The 15,078-nt window shown below is 36.8% G+C and overlaps 1 protein-coding gene across 2 annotated transcripts in view; it reads right to left on the bottom strand.

Moving 5' to 3' along the window:
* Nucleotides 1-2,059, bottom strand: part of ARSI (arylsulfatase family member I) — a 50,331-nt gene extending 48,272 nt beyond the window's left edge. For both annotated transcript variants that reach the window (XM_044069561.1, XR_006364526.1), the window contains exon 1: nucleotides 1,019-2,059. In XM_044069561.1, coding sequence (XP_043925496.1) covers nucleotides 1,019-1,335 — 317 coding nt within the window. In that variant the 5' untranslated portion in view covers nucleotides 1,336-2,059. The remainder of the gene's footprint in view (nucleotides 1-1,018) is intronic.
* Between the last annotated feature and the right edge of the window lie 13,019 nt (nucleotides 2,060-15,078).

Genomic DNA, 15,078 nt, shown 5'->3' with positions numbered 1-15,078 from the left:
ACCTGTAATCACCTATGTGTCTACATATTAGTCATGACTTGCTGTACAGTTCTTGATTATTTATTTGTTTTAGGTAGGAAGACTGCACCTAGTGGCTCTTTTTCAGAAAAAAAACAAGCAGACGATAAACATGAGGCATTAGAGAGCAGACGTGCTTAAAATGACACAGTACGATAAGGAATAGTGATGCATTATTTAGTAAAGACATTAATTTATATGAAAAAAGTTGAAATCACTTGTGGTACCATATCTAAAAAATGTTAAGCTTGTGTATGCATTGCTTTTCCACATACAGTTCACCTATTTGACTAAATACGTCACATTTCAGAGTAGTTACAGCTGATACACTCAAGCTTGTCACCACTGATATTGAAAATCCAAAGCAATGTATCCTGAACATGGTGGCTGTCTTCCCAGACAGGGACTACATGAAATTGTTTACAGATGCCAGCAAATGCACAGAGATGTTGAATAATGCAGAGAATGTCAAGTCCCTTCCAGCAAGCTAACAGCTATGAAATGACCTGGCAAATTTGTTTCTATGCTGTGAGCAATACAGATCTGTCTACATAAGTCAGATGTAGCACTGAAAAATCATTTTCTCTCTCAGTCACTATTTTGGCCTCAGCAAAAGTCAAATCATGTTTTTTTTTTTTTTTTTTGACTGCTCTCTTATTAACTTTAATACTTTTTGAGAAAGTAATAATAAATGTTTTGCACTGTACCTCTATAACAAATTACTTTTTATGGACTTTAGACTGGTGCCCAGCATACAGTTGTAGACATACTTTGTAGTCTGCACAGGAAAGTGTAGTTTTTTAGTATCAGGTAAGCACACTGCAACATCTGCATGTGGTGGGAGGGATAGGACATCTCCCTCAATCTGACATTATGGCTACTACCAGTAGCTGCACTAATAATCAGAACAGCTATGAAGACCAACTGCAAGTCCACAGAAGTAAGCCACAGGAAAAGGTGAACATAGATTTGAAAAGTAGGAAAGGTGTGACTAACTTACCTGCCTGTAAGAAGCTGGCTCCTGGATGGTGTGCAGATAGGCTGTACGTAGTAATTTTCTAGTTTGACCCCCTCAGCAGCTAATCTGTCCAGTGTTGGGGTTTGAATGTCCGATCCATGGTACCCTACATCATGATATCCCTGGTCATCTGTCAGAATGAAAATTATATGTGGTGGTCTGAAGTTCCCAAACTGTGCTTTGTCTGAAACCTCCCCAGGGCTATCTCCAACAAGGCCGGGCTTCATCCAGTCCCAGGACAAGTAACCAAAACTGAGCAGGCTAGCCAAGGAGAAACCTGAAAGAGCATAAAATGCCATGATCCAAAACTTAATGTCCCAGGACTACAGGCAGAAAAAATACAGCCCTCTAAAAACAGCAAGATTTGTTACACGTCCTTTTGTAACAACAGTTGGCTGTGTCTTTGAAAAAAAGAAAATTTAATACATGTATTTATTTTCCAGAGGGATCTTACTGAAAAGCAAATAAATTGTTAGGCATAAATTCAGCTTTATGTTCTGTGTTGGGAATGGTTTACAACACTTAGAATTTGCAAAGCCCAGTAAATGAAATTGTAACTTGGATATTCAGTTCTCAAGAAGTTTCATCAGTAATTAATGCAAGTAAAATGTTAATACTGTAAGCCACATTCTGAGTCTCATTTCTAGAATTATTGTGTGGGCTGTCATCAGTGATGCATGACTTAAATAGTTTCACACAAAGGTTCTTGCAAGCTCAACTAAGTTTCAGATATTGTTTTTACAAAGTTGGTATGCTTTGCTCCTTTGTGCCTGTCCTTTCTTTGTAATGTAATATTAAAAGTTAGAAGAAGTTCTTAAAGAGTTTCCGCAGCAGAAGCCACTATAAGAAAAAAATACATATATGCTGTGAAATCCATCCAATGTCGTTCAGACTTGTTGAGCAAGCAGCAACTTTATCTTTTCTGAGATGAAAAAGGGCTCATTGAATAGGCTGAATTAGAATCTTGCAGCATCTCCCATCACCCAGCTTTGGGGTCTCAGTGTTCATGAGGTCAGTGCTGCGATCTCTCATCGCCTTCATCTTATGGCAAAAAAAGGAGGAGGAGGAGGAGAGGGGTGGGGGAATGAAACCAGACTGGATACCCAAGGGTCTTAGTGCCTACTGTGTTTATGTGTATCCCTTTCTAGGCTGCACTCTGCAACAAGGTGAGCCCATGAAAGTGAACTTCCAGCTGAGGACAAGACTAGACTCTTACTTTAAGGAACCCAGTGCTGACTTAAGAATACATTTGTGTTTATTTTCCATTTAGAATGATATATCATGAAAATATTCTGTCTTACTTTCATGCACCAGTGCTGGATACAGCATTTTGTCCTATGTGCTAAAGGTTAATCATGTTATGCAGCAATACCCTGCTATTTTAATATGTGTTCAGCAGTGTTGATGGCATGTTTACAAAAAATGGAATAATGAATTGCCATTCAACAATACAAATATTGTCTATGTTTTTTATCAGCTAGTACCTTTGTTCCAGTTTGCATATGAGCCATGTTCTATGCTGCTTGCAATAAACTGTAGCATATAGCAAGAATACAACATTGTAGTATTTTAGGGGGCAGGGCATACTTCTTAAGTATTGTCATTAACCTCCAGAACTAAACCTGTTCAGTTTTAAAAATCTAAACTAGACTAAAACAACCACTGGTTAAATGACTAAGGAGCACAGTGATCTTTTTTTTCTTCTTTTTATTACTGAGCTTTATTTATTGTGGCTACAGAAGTGATACGAGCTGTTGTACCACAACACAGTATATCAGGTCTGAGTGTACAATACAATTAGGCCTGGGAAGCTACAGCTGAGATAAATGAAGCAAATCCAAGAGTGTGTATGCAAGTCTGACACTCCAGGTAGCAACCAGTATATCTAACTGCACACTCAACTAGCTATTACCATGGGTCCTGAAAAAGCTATGACATTCAGGTTAAAACTGGATTGGCTGGTGGTCCAGTGCTGCATGGTACCAGCATAACACAGTGAATCAGAAATTGTGAGTCAACTGCGCAATTATGGGTGTAACTGAGAGGTTCTTCAAAAATGCATCTGCAACCTGCACCCTTTCTAACTCGAACCAAGCATTCTCAGTAGAAGTCAATAAATTCCCCAAACACTTCAATGAATGCTCTCCCAGTTCTTAACATATAGGCCCCCTCACTGCCTAAGATGAATGCTCACAGCTTAGTAAGGCTCCTCCCTATCCCCTAACCAAGAATGATTGCCTGTCCTTCATAAGGACACTTTCTCTCAAGCATAAATAATCCCCCACTTTCTAACCTGTGTTTCTCCATGCCATAATGAGAATCATTCCTCACCCCAACTTGAATATTCCCTCAGCATGATTTCATTCCCAAACAAAAATAGTCTTCCACCCCATAGCGTGAATGCTCCACCTTCCTGTAAAATAATTGCCATCACCAACATTAATGTGTTCCCATCCATTATGAATTCATCTCTGTCAAACCATAACATGAATGCATTTTTGAGACACCTTAACATGAATGTTTTCCTACTCTTAACTCAAATAGTCACACACAGAGCCATAAGTAAAGAGGGGCAAAGGAGGCAACTGGCCCAGCTGCAAGATGTTAGGGGGCAGGAGCATCAGGTGTAGGTGGTGCAGGAGTGCAGAAGTGGAATTCATTTCTAAAGCTGGGAGAATATTGTTTCTTCAGAAATTAATGCCGATACTGAATTTGCAGTTACAGCTAAATCGCTGAACAGCTCTATGTGTGGTAAATTGACTGTAGCAAGTTGCTTGATACATTTGTAGCAAGCATGAACAAACCTTTTTTGTGCTCCTTAATTCAAAGCTGAGCAGGTGCCAGTTCAGGGAACTGCACATGGTGTCTCCTGAGTTAGCTACAGTTCTGGTCTCAACATGAGCAATTTCCTTAAATATCCTAACCAGAATACTCCTCATACACTCCCTAAAGCGGATAGACACCTCATACACCAGCACTCCCACACAAGACTGCTCCCTCACACACCATAATATGAACAGTCTATAACATGAAGCCCCCTTAATTCACCAGAACATGAATGCTGCTGTCAAACACCTTAACAAGTGCAATGCTCATACACCCTAAATAAATGCTCCCTGCCACTCTCAGACCATAATATGAATGCCAGCTGACAAACAGTAATATGAGTGCCACTTGACACACCCCAAATCATGAATGCCTCCACAATGACACTAACTCGAATGTTCCCTCACACACCTTCTGCCCTTCTCCCTGAAAAATTTTGCCTGCCGTATGATAAAGGTTCCACACATGCACTATGGGGATGAGTCTCAATAACCCTCCTTTTAAAATGTTAAAGTTGATATTATGAATTATCAGCTACAGCCATGTTCAAATGTTGGCTCAGGACATCAGCGTGAGTTAGTTTTTCTAGGTAATTACTGACGACTTGTCAGCAGCTTTCCAGATGTCATTGTGGATCTCATTTCCTTCCCTGCTGAGTGCTGTCAGAATAATCAGATGCAGTATGACCCTTCTGGGCCTGAGGGATAAGTCCTGTAAAGATGTCCGGGTGCAGACTGAGGCCATAAATAAAGCTACCATTAACTCTTCACAAAGAATCATGGCTTAAGATGGTGAAGGTAAAGCACTTTATTGAAGAGAATATAAATGGAAGATATAAGAGGAACAGATTAAAATGTAATTGCAATACTTGAAGGATAATAAGGCACAGAAATGATTATGTCTCTATTCTCGGGCTGCAGAAAAAGCTAATGTGAGGCCACTGAGAAGGTTAATAATAGGTGACATGCCCTTTGAATGTGACTTCTATAGCCCGTCTATGGTATTTAAGGACCCTGTGGAAGAGGGACAATATTCTAAAAGAGAATCCATTTAAGTTCCTTTAAGACAGCATCCTAAGTGACAGTGAATAAAACTGGCCTGATCCAGTAGTGTATCTATCTCATTGCAATGGTGGACGATGGTGGATTAGGGTACCCCACCACATGTGTCTTTCTGGACATCTGCAAAACTTCTAAATGAGTGCCATACAGGAGTTTGGGTTCATGTGGATGGCACAGTGGTGCAGCAGCTTGTGTCATTGCCTCATAGCAAGAGGTTCTCTGGTTCAATTCTTGGCTGGGGTGCCTTCTGTGTGGAGTATGCATGTCCTCCTTGCATTTGTGTGGGTTTTCTGTAGGTGTTCAGGTTTCCTCCCATGTTACAAACACGTGTCATTGTAGTGTTTCTCCCTGGACCTCTGCTGAAAACTGGCTTGTTCTAAGTCAGAATTTCCCGGTAAAGAAATGTTAAATAAATGCCAGAAAACAAATAATCCAATTATTTCTAAAATACTGAGGAAATAAAATAGAAAGCCACTAAACTATAACCAGTGAAGAAAGAACCTACAAACAATAAACACAGTACAACATAGGAATATAAATTAAGGAAGAGAGCATGAACCACACTTAACAAACCTAACCCTCTCCTCCACTATCAGTTACTTTAAAATCATCATTTGCATTATAGACCTCGGGTATACTGAGTGCTTGATTCATTCACAGATGAATGGTACATAGTAATACCCAATAAAAAGATTTTCTGAATGCCACTTCTGATTGAATAAATATGTCACCCTCCTCAGCTGGAGTACACTGTTATGGCAGGTTTGACATGCACAAATCCCATCCACTCTTGTTGCTGTGAATACATGAGAACCTCAGCACCTGGCCCTAGAATGCAGGGTTGCTCATGTTAGACAGTCTTGTAATGCTCTGACAAATTCTACTTTCAGTGAAATTACTCCACAGCTTGGTAAAATGCCCAATAAAACAAAACATCTGAGCACACCTCCTAGTACAGCTGCACCGAACAGAGTCATACAGAAAACAGATGCAGGAAACAAGCCTTTTAAAGGTGCAGTTGGAAAAACAGATGCAAAAGAAGCAGGTTTTAAGAAATATTTGTTTTGTGGTGTGGTTTATTTAGTGAGAAATATTCCTCCTTTCGAAGGCATAAGCACTCTGTTTGAAAACTGGTACAAGGCTGCAGGTGCTCTCAATATTAGTGGAGTGTGTATTTATAAGCTCAGTAAATCAAACTAATGAAATGGATGTTGAAAAAAGAAAGTTGTAACATACACTTTGTTTCTTATTTGGCATGAGATAATTTTACTTGCTGACAACCAGCAGCTGTGCCTTACCTAATGGTGCAAAAAAATCCTCAAAAAAGTTTCCATGTGCGTCTGTATAAACTATCACGTAAAGCTAAGAACAATCAAAGTAATTTCTGTAACTATATCAGGAATGTTAAGGCAAAGTAATGTGGTCCTCCAGGTTTCATTCTGAGTAAGATAAAATCTACCAGCCCCACAGAAATATTAGGCTTGTATGATGATCAGTAAATGGGGATAGTTCAAAATGATAGCATAGTCCTCTCTCAAAGCAGTGACGTGTGATCAGAGAAACCAAGTATGTTAAGGGTTTAAAAAATTTTTTGAGAAAAAAAAAGTATGTTAAGGGAAAGATCATTGTAAGACATTTTGACAGTGTTAATAAGGCTCCTGGTCCAGGTTTGATTAACAGCTTGGATTTACAAGGGCTAAGGCAGGAGTTGCTTGATTCATTTACATTGTTTTTTAATTATATCTTTTGATAGAAACAAATTACCACAGGGCGGGAAATGTATAATTATAAAACCCTGTATAAGAATAAATCAGGTTACACACTATAAGGAAGCCAAATTCTAAGTCTCCTGTCAAATGCAAATAAAACAATGGAGAACTTGATCCAAAATGTTTGCAGCCTGAACACTGTGAACATAGCTTCTTCAGTATTTCTCAGTATGCCTGTAAGATAGAAAGGACAACTAATATTAGTAATTTATTGATTAACAACAATAGATTTAGGCAGTTGGCAAAAATCTGCAGAAAAATGTAGTATACGCATACTCTTCTAAACATGTTTGACTCAGCTGACTTTAGATTACTTATTAGAAAATTATACCAGACTGAGCGCCCTGAAGATGCCATAGCATTTATGGCACAGCAGTCAAATAAGAGAATTATTTGCAGCATGTAAGGAAACAATATAAATAGTATAAACTCACAGTCCATTGTGGGTCAATACTTGGGAGAAATCTATGTAATATCTAGCTAACTAGCTTTTTATTTATTTATTTGTTTACTTGTTTATGTATTTATTGATTTACTATTTGCTGACCGTGTAAATAGTCTGGTCACTTGACCCTTTTCACTTATAACCTAGGCTCAGAGAGCAACTTAAACAGATGATTCATAATATATGTTCAATGCTACAAGCATTGTTAACTGGAATTCTTTACAGTGATCTGTTGGAAATATGCTATCAGGAAATTGACAGCTCAGTCATTATTAGACATAGTCCCTAAGGCAGCTGCACATAGCTTCTTTGTGACTGCGTTTTTCTAAGTCCTTCATTGTTGACACAGATTTGATTACTGTAGGGAGCTGGTTCAATGTAGCAGTTCCTAGTTGGTGGAATGCTTTTTCCCCTACTGTTGTTTTAAAGGAAGCGCAGGAACAGGGGATATTGTTTTCCTGGCTACCTTTTAAGGAGTAAGCTTATTTTCTTAATGGACATTTAACTTTCAGAGGGGGACAGTAACCTAGTTTTATCATTTAAGTAGTAAGGAGCTAAAACAAAATGTAGTTCACTATCAGTCACAGGGAGCCACTGAAGCCCTTTATCAGATCACAGTTGACAAGCCTGAGACTCTCCTTGTAGTACAAATAGGAAAACTTTAGTTTCAACAATCAGAAGTCTTTGTCTATTGTTTGATGATTGTAGGACCAGTAATGGTAAGCAATATTCTATTTTAGGAAGAAGCACATTTTTAGCTATAGCTGATCTGTTTACTGGAGGCAGGAGGTATGAAGTCATGTCACGCAACTTGAATTGGGACAGGACTTTACTTATAATACTATCAATGTGTGTTGTAATCGATAAGGAAAAGTCAGGAGAAGACCTAAGTACTTGTATTTCAAGATGTTTAGAATAATATTACCGTTTATGTCTGTGTATGTAAGTTTAATAATATGTGGGCTAAAGTTAATAGCATAACACTTTTTTTGTGTTAGGACTGAGAAGCAGTTTGTTAGAAGATGATCAATGGCATTATAGACAGGTTCTTCTATAGATGACATTGCAAATCATTGTGTGATTTCTTAGCTTCCTCATATAATATAGCATGAAGTAATGATAGATTATTGGTGATGTCATTAATGGAAAAGGAGACACAAGTACTGAGCCCTGGGGACTCCAGTGCTGAGGGATCAATTAATAGAGACTGATTATTAGCATGTACTTGAAAGGTTCTGTTAGTAAGGTAGTTTTGAAAGCAATTTATAGTGCTGTTTCCAAAGTCAGATATAATTTATCAATATGTTATGATTAACAGTTTCAAATGATCAACTCATGTCTACAGATATAATCGCAGTAATAAGTTTCTAACTCATATTACAGTGAATGGTGTTGGTAGCAACATTTAAAGCTATTGTAGTGCTAAAGGTGTCGTGAAAACCATAATGACAGCCAAAGAGTAGCTTATAGCTATTAATGTATTTAAATATTTGTTTATACAAATATTTCTCAAAGTTTTTTTTCAACACTGCATAGAGATTGGAGAGAGATCTATACTCAGACTGTCTGTAAACTTTCTACTTTACACACATCTTATGCTAGTGAGAGCAAGTTAGGTATTATCATAATTAAGGAAAAGAGACTCTGTCTTCAGACTGCACCAAACAATGTACTTATCTGGAATCATGCACAAAGTCTTATTAGTAAAGATGCAATTATGTTACCTTCAAAAAATAAAATGTTTGATTCAAACTATAACATCAGAGATTTAAAATTTGAAAGGGGACTGAATTTAGAAAAGCTGATGTTATAACTGACTACAATGTGTCATTTAAATAGTGTATAGATAGAATTTGCAAATCAAGATGCAAAACTATGAGATGCACTTAGCAATTCTAAAAGTCTTGAAAAGTGACACCATGAAGGACCTTATTGCAGGTGTTCATTTTTGCCCATTTACTAAGGTGTTAATCACATAGGTTGAAAGAGTCCAGCATATTTTTACAATGAAGATGGATGGCTTAAGGTACATGGCACAGTGAGAGGTTGGTGACAATAGGCCTGTACTCCTTTAAGTACAAATACATGTAGGTGATAATGATTAACATGCACAAAGCCTGTAGTGCAGGCTTTCATCCCCGAATGTTTGGGTTACAAATTGTTCTAGGTATGTACGGTACAGCTTAAGTTATGGTCAAAGATATATGCAAAAGAGAGAGAGAGCATTGTATTAGCAATTTAGATGAAAAGGTATGAAATTAGGATGACTAATTAGGTTATATGTGTTGTTTATTTCTGGTACTAAAATTCAAATAGTTAACCAATAACCCATTTAGCTTCCTACTAGCTGTATCACATGATACTCACTGAAGTTACTTTTGTTTGGGAGGGGGGATTGATGCTTGGCTTGCCCTTCGAAGGCCCTGGACTTCTGCAACTTTTTTGCATCTCGAGTCCCTAATGTTTGAGTCTAGGTATGTGGAAAAAAAGACATTATGTTATTACTACTAAATAGCCTTTTTGTCTTACAAATTTTTGTAAAATTAAAATGTGATGTAATCACATGACTGCTCTTGCTAGTAAAGGGAATTAAAAGAACTTATAAGTATAAAGAACACATTCTAACAATCTGGTAAGCTTTCTTCCTAGTTATTGTTTGTAAGCGTTCTATATTTTGTCCATTTATTCATCATTATGAGAGATAATATGTTCTACATTTTGGACATGGAAGCTTGACTACAGCTGCAGTTTAATTATTCAGTTTGCTGGTACCATGAATGATATGGTAATAATATCGAACCACACTGCCCTAGTAGAAGAATTTAGTAATCATTTGTAGTTTTAATTATCTCAGTCTTTAAAATTGCAAATATTGAAATACTCCTGCTGAGTCCACAGACAAATTAAATAGCATTCAGAAAACCATAATTGTATCCTTTAATAACCCTCCAAAAAAAGTTTTCAAATATTAGAGTGAGGTTCTGTGATCAGAAATTCTCTTTTGTGTGCAGCCTCAGAACATTCAAGTCTAAATTATTTATATTTGTGCATTTACTGCAGACTACAAATGGAGTACTTAGGAATTTGTTTTTTTTTTTTTTTTTGCATAGTGCTGGGTTTTTCTTTGGGGGTACTTTTTGCATAGTGCTGGGTTTTACTTTGGGGGTACAGGAAAACTGTAACATCATGTAATCATTTATGGCAATCACTAGATCTCAGTTCTTTCACTGCATCTTTGTATTCTGAACTATTTTAATGCATCAAAATCATAAGTGTTTATTATATTTTAATGTGGCCTTGCTTGTTTCTGAAACCTTTTTTTCACTTTTTTGCTTGAATTACTCTAATTTGTATTCTGAGACCTGTTGGAACAGTAGTTGTAAATTCTCAGCAAAATAAAGAATCTGAACTCCATTTTATGGCTGCTAATCCATAGTCCTTCAAATGCTGACAGACCCTCCCTGACAGTCTTCCTGAAGTGTCAAAGCTAATATTGTAACCCAGGAGCTGTTCACTGACCACTCTTTCTTCAGCTTCGAAGAACTTTTAACAAACTTCTAAAATACTTTTGCTATTCACTGATGTCTGCTATGGGATGAAGTCTATTTTTTGTTTTGAATGTTGGTGAAATGTGTTCTGGTTCCTTAAAGGTATTTTACAGTTTCATTTACTTCATCTCTATCCTTATTTTGCAGTATAGTACACCATATGTACAACTTTTTGTCTTTGAGTTTGTGTTATGAGATTTTTCTTCTCTTTTTACTAAGGCACAGATGACTTTGTATGTACCATTTTCACTTTTGTTGTGTTAGCTACCCACTTGATTTGTTACACAGTAGTAAACTAATATTCCATGCAAACCATACCCATTGAGCAGAACAAATTAGTAGTTGTTCTTTGTTGTGCATATTGTCAGGATTTGTAAAATACATGAACATGTTATTAGACTGTGGCATTTACTGCTTTTTTATAGGGAAATATTGGGAAATAAAAACTCATCTTTTATTTTTAATAGTGGATTGTGGGTGAATTTTTACAATGTAGTCTATATTTTGTTGATATGATGTATTTTTAATGGCCTATATGCCCCAACAGCTAGCTACAGTGGCTTATTGTGCCCCCAACAAGAAAAAGACTCTGGAAGAACTACTGGAGAGATATGGCTCTCCACTTAATGGTCTTCTGGTTGGACCTAGCACAGTAAGGACAGGAGACAACATTGCATTCTGCCCCCAAGCAAAGCACACAGATTATGAAATTATATCTGTAGCACCCAATGCAGAAAATTTGTTAAAAAGTAAGAAAATAAGCCAAGTATTTATCTCCCCAATGAAGTATATCTCTGCACTCTGGAAGCCATGCCAAACTGATGGACTGACAGTATTTCAATGACTCGTATCAGTCTTCTTATGCCCTTTAAGTAAGAACTGAAGATGTCATGAATAGCCATCTGTGCATCTCTCTTATTCCATATAAGTCCTGATGTCCAGGTATAAGAACAGAGAGGGAAGGGTGCAAAGTTCTGGAAATCAGACCAGATGCTGGGCCTTCTGCAACAGAAGCCCTAAGTATTACATCTACTGTAACAGTGAACAATATGATGAACACCTTCTTTATACTTAATAACAGAGGCAGCTCCTAAATGTTTTATCCGATGTTCTCTTAAATCATCTATGGTATGATCCCAGTTATTCTCACCAGAGGTAAGATCTAATTATTGACCATGGGATGGGTAAGGCCAATCTATAACCAAAAGGAAAATTGGTTAGGCTTAAAATGCCCCACAAGGGCAGCTAGCCTAGTACTTACCTATGAACATGAAAATCACTTTAGCCAGATCATTAGCTTTAAATCTATACTGTATGGCCACATAATATGAATGTGCCATTATATAAAAGCAAAAAGGACTGTAACTTTCTTTATAAATAGTTGTGTCATGGCGAACAGCATGAAGGTGAAGATAACTAATAAGCAAAATATTTTGTCAGGCAGTGCAAGTCAAATGAAAACAGCTGTACCAATACAGCTGTAATTACTGTATGGGGTTCGGTGACTGCACACATTCATAACAACAGCAGCTGGCCATTTTCTGAACATCTGGAGTGAATACATAAAACACTAAGTATAAAACAATGTTTCAAATTCAACTTTGTATATTCCAACTACACAGCAGAATAAAAGTGCAGGTAATTACAACTGCCATAACAATTTCATATGAAAGCTTCCAGGTTAACTTAAACTAGTATTTAAATTTGAAGACTGACACTGGGTACTCAAACCATTGCAAAGTGACCCTACTCAAAGTGTGCACCTGTTTACATGCCGGTGGGTGTTAAATTAATTTTGCAGTAATATAAAAAAATAAACACCTGTAGACACCTAGAAAGTGTCAGTCTTGAGATGGTAACCACCTGACAAGTACCCGTTGTCTTTTATGGTTACTTCACCACACATTAACTCACCCCACAGAAAATGAGCTGTTTTGATTCTTGCTTGTATTAATTACTAGTTATGCTTTATTTGCTATCTGAACTGTAATACTTTTTGAGCTGCTACAAACCTGCTGGCGAATGCTATGAAAGGCACTTTCCTTCAGCCATTTGGATGACAGTGACAATTCTTGTCTCATTTAGACTTACAACTTTTCTTATATAACTGAGCAAAACTTTTTCTTTCCCCTATTAAAATCAAAGGAAAGAAACCTTTGGATTCACTACACACTATATACTGCATATAATTTGCACTGTGTATTTCATTCCCACTAATTGTTGCACTCATCTTGTGGTGAGCCACACTGATATATCTGTTTTCAGCAATGCAGTCAAGTGAAGCTAAGATTTTAAACCTCAGGTGTTTATATTATAGCATATACGGAGGTACATCATTTATGGACACTGATAAAGTATGTGATCAAATGAATTCTTTAAGCCACCATGTGCATATTTTGTCTCACCATAGTACTTCATGATCAATCATTTATCATTGTTCAAAAATAAATAAATAAAACACATCCAAAGAGTCACAAACACAAAGCCATACAACAAAACCATACCATACAAACATTTCATTTGGCAAAGTGGTAGCTCTTTTATTAACATCTCTACCTTATAGCACTTTGTTGGGTTTTCCTGCCTGACTTTCAGTCACTGTGTTGGTGGACTTTATTTTTTCTCCCCAAGTATGCATGGTCTTCTTCTGGGTACTCCCCTCCCTTCTTGAAAAAAACTTGCTGGCTACATTAAATTCCATATATTTACTGTATTTACTATTTCTTTTACGGACCTGGGTGATGGTTGTTAGGGTCTAAAGACCAAATCCCTTGGCGAGTTAATAAATAACATAAAAAAATAACTAAAATATTACAATACTCTGAGTGTTACTAAACCATAGTCACACAGTACTTTAAAAACAAATTCTTACACTATGCACAAAGACAACCACCAAAACTAATGCCTCCCATCTAATTCTAACACATAGAAATGAAATGAAATGAAACTCACAAAACCTAAACAGAAAAATATTTAAACAAACTTGAACTGCTGTTAGCAAACCAAAAAATTAACATTATCAGTAAATCAGACTAAAACTAACAAAATAAAAAAAAATGTCAACACAATAAAGGATACTACTATAATCACAACTATGCGACCCTACACCTAAATCTTTTAAAAACAAAATTACCTCACAGAATTGTAAGGTAACCTATCAAAAGACAGGCTCATTCTTAAAAAGTTACAGAAACTATGTAAAGTCCTTCTCAGAAAACATGCTTTTGCAGGTACCTCGTGTCATTTGTATGAATGAAAAACAACAATTCTAACTAAAGCAAAAAGAAAATGGATAAATGGAATATATACATGGCAGCTCTACATAGCACATGAAATATCTTGCACTGCAGGATTAACATATTTGGTCCAGGATGAGTGGTTAGGTAATTTCCTCAAGATACAGTACAAAATATTTTTGTTATTACACTGACGAAACCCACATATTCCATACGTCAGGTTTCCAGTTAGAAATATGAGGACCAAGTACCTGAGGATATGGACTTAATCAGAAAATATTTTATTCACATTGTTTAACTGCAATCATATGCTCTTTTTCTCCAAAGTACAGAGAACTTGACATTGATTAGACTGAATTGGGGTGTGCAAGGAGGTTAAGCTTTCTGCTTGAGGATGTGGAACACATCCTTGCACCCCACCACAAAAAAAAAAAAAGAAATATTCATGAAAACCATGTCAATCACAGTTTTAGTTACTGTTTTGGCTTTCTAAAACTACTTTTTATCATCTGACATTGACCATTTGGGTGCATACACCCAAACACTTAATACAGACTGATTATGTTCTCTTCAGAGAGGGATTAGGCTTTTATTTTGTTATTATACATTTGACATGGAAAGTTATATTGTTAATTCAACAGCAACATTTAATATCATAATGAGAAACACCATCTATTTCCCAAATATATTTACTACTGGAAACTTAGTTGAGTGATACTTTTTTGTGCCTACTGTGCATGCTAACAACCAGCCAAATAGGTCCATATTTTGTTGCCAAACTTACAACCCATTAGCCTTTAAGACACTTCTGTGCTGTTATCTGTTGTTGGTATTTTCTGCTGCCTGTGCATTTAATTCATAGGTTTGTATGTAAACACTCGGTTAATGACCACTGGGGCCTTTATAAGACCAGCCAAGCATCACAATTATATTCGACAAGTTTATGTGCCTTAAAGGTTATTTTAAGGGGTATATGTAAGGTAGGGCAAGATTTTCAGGCTGCCACCCTCCATTAGAGACATAGATGCTAGACCTCAGATATATTTCCATTTTCCCATCCACTGGTCTAGGTTTCTCTTAAATAGGGTAAGGAAAGAGCTCTGCTTCACATAAATAGGAACCCTGTTCCAGAGAAGGAGAATTCTCTGAGACACATA

This window comes from Protopterus annectens, chromosome 4.part0 (assembly GCF_019279795.1).
Source record: "Protopterus annectens isolate FY-2018-M chromosome 4.part0, PAN1.0, whole genome shotgun sequence".
NCBI lineage: Eukaryota > Metazoa > Chordata > Ceratodontiformes > Protopteridae > Protopterus > Protopterus annectens.
Note: the sequence above shows the minus strand (reverse complement) of the source record. Positions and strands in the feature narration are given on the sequence as shown.